At 60.3% G+C, this 9,928-nt stretch overlaps 1 protein-coding gene across 1 annotated transcript in view; it reads left to right on the forward strand.

Annotated features, from left to right (window-relative positions):
• LOC308232622 (pre-mRNA-splicing factor SYF1-like) overlaps positions 1-9,922 on the forward strand; it is a gene marked incomplete at its 5' end in the record, with an annotated part of 28,589 nt that extends 18,667 nt beyond the window's left edge. Inside the window, 5 exons of the mRNA XM_080639849.1 lie at positions 2,999-3,130; positions 4,793-4,906; positions 5,809-5,971; positions 7,499-7,689; positions 9,182-9,922. Coding sequence (XP_080495975.1) covers positions 2,999-3,130; positions 4,793-4,906; positions 5,809-5,971; positions 7,499-7,689; positions 9,182-9,745 — 1,164 coding nt within the window. The remainder of the gene's footprint in view (positions 1-2,998; positions 3,131-4,792; positions 4,907-5,808; positions 5,972-7,498; positions 7,690-9,181) is intronic.
• Between the last annotated feature and the right edge of the window lie 6 nt (positions 9,923-9,928).

Genomic DNA, 9,928 nt, shown 5'->3' on the forward strand with positions numbered 1-9,928 from the left:
CCTATAGAGCCCTATAGCACCCAGAGAGCCCTATAGAGCCCTATAGCACCCAGAGAGCCCTGTAGAGCCCTATAGCACCCACAGAGCCCTATAGAGCCCTATAGCACCCACAGAGCCCTATAGAGCCCTATAGCACCCACAGAGCCCTATAGAGCCCTATAGCACCCACAGCGCCCTATAGAGCCCTATAGCACCCACAGAGCCCTATAGAGCCCTATAGCACCCAGAGAACCCTATAGAGCCCTATAGCACCGACAGAGCCCTATAGAGCCCTATAGCACCCACAGCGCCCTATAGAGCCCTATAGCATCCATAGCATCCCATAGCACAGCTACGAGCAGGCGCTGAGCATCCTGCGGGTGAGCGCGCCCACAGCGCCCTATAGAGCCCTATAGAGCCCTATAGCACCCAGAGAGCCCTATAGAGCCCTATAGCACCCAGAGAGCCCTATAGAGCCCTATAGCACCCACAGAGCCCTATAGAGCCCTATAGCACCCACAGAGCCCTATAGAGCCCTATAGCACCCAGAGAGCCCTATAGAGCCCTATAGCACCCAGAGAGCCCTATAGAGCCCTATAGCACCCACAGAGCCCTATAGAGCCCTATAGCACCCAGAGAGCCCTATAGAGCCCTATAGCACCCAGAGAGCCCTATAGAGCCCTATAGCACCCACAGCGCCCTATAGAGCCCTATAGCACCCATAGCATCCCATAGCACAGCTACGAGCAGGCGCTGAGCATCCTGCGGGTGAGCGCGCCCACAGCGCCCTATAGAGCCCTATAGAGCCCTATAGCACCCAGAGAGCCCTATAGAGCCCTATAGCACCCACAGAGCCCTATAGAGCCCTGTAGCACCCACAGAGCCCTATAGAGCCCTATAGCACCCACAGAGCCCTATAGAGCCCTATAGCACCCAGAGAGCCCTATAGAGCCCTATAGCACCCACAGCGCCCTATAGAGCCCTATAGCACCCACAGAGCCCTATAGAGCCCTATAGCACCCAGAGAACCCTATAGAGCCCTATAGCACCGACAGAGCCCTATAGAGCCCTATAGCACCCATAGCATCCCATAGCACAGCTACGAGCAGGCGCTGAGCATCCTGCGGGTGAGCGCGCCCACAGCGCCCTATAGAGCCCTATAGAGCCCTATAGCACCCAGAGAGCCCTATAGAGCCCTATAGCACCCACAGAGCCCTATAGAGTTCTGTAGCACCCACAGAGCCCTATAGAGCCCTATAGCACCCACAGAGCCCTATAGAGCCCTGTAGCACCCACAGAGCCCTATAGAGCCCTATAGCACCCAGAGAGCCCTATAGAGCCCTATAGCACCCACAGAGCCCTATAGAGCCCTATAGCACCCACAGAGCCCTATAGAGCCCTATAGCACCCACAGCGCCCTATAGAGCCCTATAGCACCCAGAGAGCCCTATAGAGCCCTATAGCACCCAGAGAGCCCTGTAGAGCCCTATAGCACCCAGAGAGCCCTATAGAGCCCTATAGCACCCAGAGAGCCCTATAGAGCCCTATAGCACCCAGAGAGCCCTGTAGAGCCCTATAGCACCCACAGAGCCCTATAGAGCCCTATAGCACCCAAAGAGCCCTATAGAGCCCTATAGCACCCACAGAGCCCTATAGAGCCCTATAGCACCCACAGAGCCCTATAGAGCCCTATAGCACCCATAGCGCCCTATAGAGCCCTATAGCACCCATAGCGCCCATAGCACAACTACGAGCAGGCGCTGAGCATCCTGCGGGTGAGCGTGCCACAGAGCCCTATAGAGCCCTATAGATCCCTATAGCACCCACAGAGCCCTATAGAGCCCTATAGCACCCACAGAGCCCTATAGAGCCCTATAGCACCCACAGAGCCCTATAGAGCCCTATAGCACCCACAGAGCCCTATAGAGCCCTATAGCACCCACAGAGCCCTATAGAGCCCTATAGCACCCAGAGAGCCCTATAGAGCCCTATAGCACCCAGAGAGCCCTATAGAGCCCTATAGCACCCACAGAGCCCTATAGAGCCCTATAGAGCCCTATAGCACCCAGAGAGCCCTATAGAGCCCTATAGCACCCACAGAGCCCTATAGAGCCCTATAGCACCCACAGAGCCCTATAGAGCCCTATAGCACCCAGAGAGCCCTATAGAGCCCTATAGCACCCAGAGAGCCCTATAGAGCCCTATAGCACCCAGAGAGCCCTATAGAGCCCTATAGCACCCACAGAGCCCTATAGAGCCCTATAGAGCCCTATAGCACCCAGAGAGCCCTATAGAGCCCTATAGCACCCAGAGAGCCCTATAGAGCCCTATAGCACCCAGAGAGCCCTATAGAGCCCTATAGCACCCACAGCGCCCTATAGAGCCCTATAGCACCCATAGCGCCAATAGCACAGCTACGAGCAGGCGCTGAGCATCCTGCGGGTGAGCGCACCCAGAGAGCCCTATAGAGCCCTATAGCACCCATAGAGCCCTATAGAGCCCTATAGCACCCATAGCGCCCTATAGAGCCCTATAGCACCCAGAGAGCCCTATAGAGCCCTATAACACCCATAGAACCCTATAGAGCCCTATAGCACCCATAGCGCCCTATAGAGCCCTGTAGCACCCATAGCGCCCATAGCACAACTATGAGCAGGCGGTGAGCATCCTGCGGGTGAGCAGCACCCATGGGGGGTGCCCTGCAGCACCCCATAGCACGTATAGTACCCCTTAGCACATATAGCACACCCAGCACCCCATAGCACACATAGCACCCCATAACACCCCCTAGCACCCATAGCACCCCACAGCACACATAGTACCCCATAGCACCTATAGCACCCATAGCACCCACCGCACCCATAGCACCCCCGGGGCTGACGGGAGCACCCAGCAGCCCCCGTTCAGGCGGCGCTGGGGCTGCAACTGCTCCCTGATGGGTGCTGGGGGGGGGGGGGGGTGTGCAGGGACCCGGGTACCCCCCCGTGACCCGGGTGCCCACCCCACCTGCCCCCCCCAGCGCGCCACCGCGCTGCCTGCCCGGCGCGCCGAGTACTTCGACAGCTCCGAGCCCGTCCAGAACCGCCTCTACAAGAGCCTGCGCCTCTGGTCCATGCTGGCCGACCTGGAGGAGAGCCTGGGCACCTTCCAGGTGGGTCCTGCCCCATAGCGACCCATAGCATCCACCCCATAGCGACCCATAGCACCCATAGCATCCACCCCATAGCGACCCATAGCATCCACCCCATAGCGACCCATAGCACCCATAGCATCCACCCCATAGCGACCCATAGCATCCACCCCATAGCAACCCATAGCACCCATAGCATCCACCCCATAGCGACCCATAGCACCCATAGCATCCACCCCATAGCGACCCATAGCATCCACCCCATAGCGACCCATAGCACCCATAGCATCCACCCCATAGCGACCCATAGCATCCACCCCATAGCAACCCATAGCACCCATAGCATCCACCCCATAGCGACCCATAGCACCCATAGCATCCACCCCATAGCGACCCATAGCATCCACCCCATAGCATCCAGCCCATAGCGACCCATAGCATCCACCCCATAGCAACCCATAGCACCCATAGCATCCACCCCATAGCGACCCATAGCACCCATAGCATCCACCCCATAGCAACCCATAGCACCCATAGCATCCACCCCATAGCGACCCATAGCATCCACCCCATAGCGACCCATAGCACCCATAGCATCCACCCCATAGCGACCCATAGCACCCATAGCATCCACCCCATAGCGACCCATAGCACCCATAGCATCCACCCCATAGCGACCCATAGCACCCATAGCATCCACCCCATAGCGACCCATAGCACCATAGCACCCATAGCTCCCATAGCATCCCATAGCACCCATAGCACCCCACTGTGCTCTGGTCCATGCTGGAGGAGAGCCTGGGCACCTCCCAGGTGGGTCCCTGTCCCCGTGTCCCTGTCCCCATGCCCCGGTCCACCAAGGCTGTGCATGAGGTGCTGGGGGGGTGGGTGCTGGGTGGGTGCTGGGTGCTGGGTGCTGCTGGGTGCTGGGTGCTGCTGGGTGCTGGGTGCTGCTGGGTGCTGGGTGCTACTGGGTGCTGATGGGTGCTGCTGGGTGCTGGGTGCTGCTGGGTGCTGGGTGCTGGGTGCTGCTGGGTGCTGCTGGGTGCTGGGTGCTGGGTGCTGCTGGGTGCTGGGTGCTGCTGGGTGCTGCTGGGTGCTGCTGGGTGCTGGGTGCTGCTGGGTGCTGGGTGCTGATGGGTGCTGGGTGCTGATGGGTGCTGCTGGGTGCTGCTGGGTGCTGCTGGGTGCTGGGTGCTGCTGGGTGCTGGGTGCTGCTGGGTGCTGCTGGGTGCTGGGTGCTGCTGGGTGCTGGGTGCTGCTGGGTGCTGCTGGGTGCTGGGTGCTGCTGGGTGCTGGGTGCTGGGTGCTGCTGGGTGCTGCTGGGTGCTGGGTGCTGGGTGCTGCTGGGTGCTGGGTGCTGCTGGGTGCTGCTGGGTGCTGCTGGGTGCTGCTGGGTGCTGGGTGCTGATGGGTGCTGGGTGCTGATGGGTGCTGGGTGCTGATGGGTGCTGCTGGGTGCTGCTGGGTGCTGCTGGGTGCTGGGTGCTGCTGGGTGCTGGGTGCTGCTGGGTGCTGCTGGGTGCTGGGTGCTGCTGGGTGCTGGGTGCTGCTGGGTGCTGCTGGGTGCTGATGGGTGCTGGGTGCTGCTGGGTGCTGGGTGCTGCTGGGTGCTGCTGGGTGCTGGGTGCTGGGTGCTGCTGGGTGCTGCTGGGTGCTGGGTGCTGATCCTGCCCGTGGCAGTCAACCAAGGCCGTGTACGAGCGCATCCTGGACCTGCGCATCGCCACCCCCCAGATCATCATCAACTACGGGCTCTTCCTGGAGGAGCGCGGCTACTTCGAGGAGAGCTTCAAGGTGGGGACACTGGGGATGGGGGGGACATTGGGGACATTGGGGACATTGGGGACATTGGGGACATTGGTGCCATTGGTGCCATTGGTGTCATTGGTGTCATTGGTGCCATTGGTGTCATTGGTGCCATTGGTGCCATTGGTGTCATTGGTGCCATTGGTGTCATTGGTGTCATTGGTGCCATTGGTGCCCTTGGTGTCATTGGTGTCATTGGTGCCATTGGTGCCATTGGTGCCATTGGTGTCATTGGTGCCATTGGTGCCATTGGTGCCATTGGTGCCATTGGTGTCATTGGTGTCATTGGTGCCATTGGTGCCATTGGTGTCATTGGTGCCACTGGTGCCATTGGTGTCATTGGTGCCACTGGTGCCATTGGTGTCATTGGTGCCATTGGTGCCATTGGTGCCATTGGTGCCATTGGTGCCATTGGTGCCATTGGTGTCATTGGTGCCATTGGTGCCATTGGTGTCATTGGTGCCATTGGTGTCATTGGTGTCATTGGTGTCATTGGTGCCATTGGTGCCCTTGGTGTCATTGGTGCCATTGGTGCCATTGGTGCCATTGGTGTCATTGGTGTCATTGGTGCCATTGGTGCCATTGGTGCCATTGGTGTCATTGGTGCCATTGGTGCCATTGGTGCCATTGGTGCCACTGGTGCCACTGGTGCCATTGGTGCCATTGGTGTCATTGGTGCCATTGGTGCCATTGGTGTCATTGGTGCCATTGGTGCCATTGGTGCCATTGGTGCCATTGGTGTCATTGGTGTCATTGGTGCCATTGGTGCCATTGGTGTCATTGGTGCCATTGGTGCCGTTGGTGTCGTTGGTGTCATTGGTGCCATTGGTGCCATTGGTGCCGTTGGTGCCCTCGCTGCCCTCGCTGCCCTCGCTGTCCCTGTCCCTTAGGCCTACGAGCGGGGGGTGTCCCTGTTCCGGTGGCCGGCCGTGGGGGACATCTGGCTCACCTACCTCACCAAGTTCGTGGCCCGCTACGGGGGCCGCAAGCTGGAGCGGGCGCGGGACCTCTTCGAGCAGGCGCTGGATGGGTGCCCCCCCCGGCACGCCAAGAGTGGGTGCAGCGGGTGCGGGGCCTGGGTGCCCCTCTGGGTGCATGGTGGCCCCCATCGTGTGTCCCTGTCCCCTGGGGCGGGATGGGTGCTGGTGGGTGCGGTGGGGGTCATGGGGTACCAATGGGTGCTGATGGGTGTCATTGGGTACCAATGGGTGCTGTGGCTGTCACTGGGTACTAATGGGTGCTGATGGGTGCTGATGGGTGTCATTGGGTACAAATGGGTGCTGATGGGTGTCATTGGGTACCAGTGGGTGCTAATGGGTGCTGTGGCTGTCATTGGGTACTAATGGGTGCTGATGGGTGTGGTGGGTGTCATTGGGTACCAATGGGTGCTGATGGGTGTCATTGGGTACAAATGGGTGCTGATGGGTGTCATTGGGTACCAATAGGTGCTAATGGGTGCTGTGGCTGTCATTGGGTACTAATGGGTGCTGATGGGTGTGGTGGGTGTCATTGGGTACTAATGGGTGCTGATGGGTGTCATTGGGTACCAATGGGTGCTGTGGGTGTCATTGGGTACCAATAGGTGCTAATGGGTGCTGTGGCTGTCATTGGGTACTAATGGGTGCTGATGGGTGTGGTGGGTGTCATTGGGTACAAACGGGTGCTGATGGGTGTCATTGGGTACCAATGGGTGCTGTGGGTGTCATTGGGTACCAGTGGGTGCTAATGGGTGCTGTGGCTGTCAGTGGGTACTAATGGGTGCTGATGGGTGTGTGGGTGTCACTGGGTACAAATGGGTGCTGATGGGTGTCATTGGGTACCAATGGGTGCTGTGGCTGTCATTGGGTACTAATGGGTGCTGATGGGTGTGGTGGGTGTCATTGGGTACAAATGGGTGCTGATGGGTGTCATTGGGTACCAATGGGTGCTGTGGGTGTCATTGGGTACCAATGGGTGCTGTGGCTGTCATTGGGTACTAATGGGTGCTGATGGGTGTGGTGGGTGTCATTGGGTACAAATGGGTGCTGATGGGTGTCATTGGGTACCAATGGGTGCTGTGGGTGTCATTGGGTACCAATGGGTGCTGATGGGTGTCATTGGGTACCAATGGGTGCTGTGGCTGTCATTGGGTACTAATGGGTGCTGATGGGTGTGGTGGGTGTCATTGGGTACTAATGGGTGCTGATGGGTGTGGTGGGTGTCATTGGGTACCAATGGGTGCTGATGGGTGTCATTCGGTACCAATGGGTGCTGATGGGTGTCATTGGGTACCAATGGGTGCTGTGGCTGTCATTGGGTACTAATGGGTGCTGATGGGTGTGGTGGGTGTCATTGGGTACAAATGGGTGCTGTGGGTGTCATGAGTGCTAATGGGTGCTGACTGGTTCTGTGGGTGTCCATGGGTGCCGATGGGTGTCCATGGGTGCCGACGGGCGTCCGTGGGTGCCGACGGGCGTCCGTGGGTGCCGACGGGTGTCCGTGGGTGCCGATGGGCGTCCGTGGGTGCCGACGGGTGTCCGTGGGTGCCGATGGGCGTCCGTGGGTGCCGATGGGTGCTGAGGGCTCCCCGCGTGCCCGCAGCCATCTACCTGCTGTACGCCAAGCTGGAGGAGGACTTCGGCCTCGCCCGCCACGCCATGGGGGTCTACGAGCGCGCCACGCGCGCGGTGCTGCCGGCGCAGCAGCCGGACATGTTCAACATCTACATCCGGCGCGCGGCCGAGCTCTACGGCGTCACCCACACCCGGCCCATCTACCAGAGAGCCATCGAGGTGGGCCCGGGGCAAGGGGGGCAAGGGGGGGCAATGGGGGGCAGTGGGGCAATGGGAGGGGATGGGGGCAATGGGGGGCAGTGGGGCAATGGGAGGGGATGGGGGAATGGGAGGGGATGGGGGAATGGGAGGGGATGGGGCAATGGGAGGGGATGGGGCAATGGGAGGGGATGGGGGCAGTGGGAGGGGATGGGGGCAATGGGAGGGGATGGGGGCAATGGGAGGGGATGGGGGAATGGGAGGGGATGGGGGCAATGGGAGGGGATGGGGGCAATGGGAGGGGATGGGGGAATGGGAGGGGATGGGGGAATGGGAGGGGATGGGGGAATGGGAGGGGATGGGGCAATGGGAGGGGATGGGGGCAATGGGAGGGGATGGGGCAATGGGAGGGGATGGGGGAATGGGAGGAGATGGGGGAATGGGAGGGGATGGGGGCAATGGGAGGGGATGGGGGAATGGGAGGGGATGGGGGAATGGGAGGGGATGGGGGCAATGGGAGGGGATGGGGGAATGGGAGGGGATGGGGGAATGGGAGGGGATGGGGGAATGGGAGGGGATGGGGGAATGGGAGGGGATGGGGGCAATGGGAGGGGATGGGGCAATGGGAGGAGGGGATGGGGGAATGGGAGGGGATGGGGCAATGGGAGGGGATGGGGGCAATGGGAGGGGATGGGGCAATGGGAGGGGATGGGGGAATGGGAGGGGATGGGGGAATGGGAGGGGATGGGGCAATGGGAGGGGATGGGGGCAATGGGAGGGGATGGGGCAATGGGAGGGGATGGGGGCAGTGGGAGGGGATGGGGCAATGGGAGGGGATGGGGCAATGGGAGGGGATGGGGGAATGGGAGGGGATGGGGGCAATGGGAGGGGATGGGGCAATGGGAGGGGATGGGGGCAATGGGAGGGGATGGGGCAATGGGAGGGGATGGGGGCAGTGGGAGGGGATGGGGGCAATGGGAGGGGATGGGGGAATGGGAGGGGATGGGGGCAATGGGAGGGGATGGGGCAATGGGAGGGGATGGGGGAATGGGAGGGGATGGGGGAATGGGAGGGGATGGGGGAATGGGAGGGGATGGGGGCAATGGGAGGGGATGGGGCAATGGGAGGGGATGGGGGAATGGGAGGGGATGGGGGAATGGGAGGGGATGGGGGCAATGGGAGGGGATGGGGCAATGGGAGGGGATGGGGGCAATGGGAGGGGATGGGGCAATGGGAGGGGATGGGGGCAGTGGGAGGGGATGGGGCAATGGGAGGGGATGGGGCAATGGGAGGGGATGGGGCAATGGGGGGCAGTGGGGCAATGGGAGGGGATGGGGCAATGGGAGGGGATGGGGCAATGGGAGGGGATGGGGGCAATGGGAGGGGATGGGGCAATGGGATACCATGGGGTCACTGTGTGGGGCTTATGCCCCTATGGGTGCAAATGCCCCCATGGGTGCTGATGCCCCCGTGGGTGCTGATGCCGCCGCTGCCCCATGGGTGCTGTGCGCAGGTGCTGGGGGACGACGCGGCGCGGGAGCTGTGCCTGCGCTTTGCCGACATGGAGAGCCGCCTGGGGGAGGTGGATCGGGCCCGCGCCATCTACGTCTACTGCTCGCAGCTCTGCGACCCCCGCGTGAGCACCCAATGGCACCCAATGGGGCGGGAGGGGGCTGCTGCGGCCCCGTGTCCCTGTCAGGGCCCCCCCCCATCACCCACATCCCTGTGTGCCCCCGTGCCCCATAGCCCCGGGTGCGGTGTCTGTGCCATGTGTGTCCCATGTGTGTTACATGTATGTCACGTGTGTCCCATGTGTGTTACATGTATGTCACGTGTGTCACATGTGTGTTACATGTATGTCACGTGTGTCCCATGTGTGTTACATGTATGTCACGTGTGTCACATGTGTGTTACATGTATGTCATGTGTGTCCCATGTGTGTTACATGTATGTCACGTGTGTCCCATGTGTGTTACATGTATGTCACGTGTGTCACATGTGTGTTACATGTGTGTCACATGTGTGTTACATGTATGTCATGTGTGTCACATGTGTGCCACATGTATGTCTCGTGTGAACCGTGTGTGTCACATGTGTGTTACATGTGTGTCACATGTATGTCCCATGTGTGCCACATGTATGTCCCGTGTGAACCATGTGTGTCCCATGTGTGTCCCATACATGTCCTATGTGTGTCACATGTATGTCCCATGTATGTCACATGTGTGTCCCATGTGCATCACATATATGTTCTATGTGC

The sequence above is a fragment of the Psittacula echo genome (genome assembly GCF_963264785.1).
Source record: "Psittacula echo genome assembly, contig: SCAFFOLD_180, whole genome shotgun sequence".
Lineage (NCBI taxonomy): Eukaryota > Metazoa > Chordata > Aves > Psittaciformes > Psittacidae > Psittacula > Psittacula echo.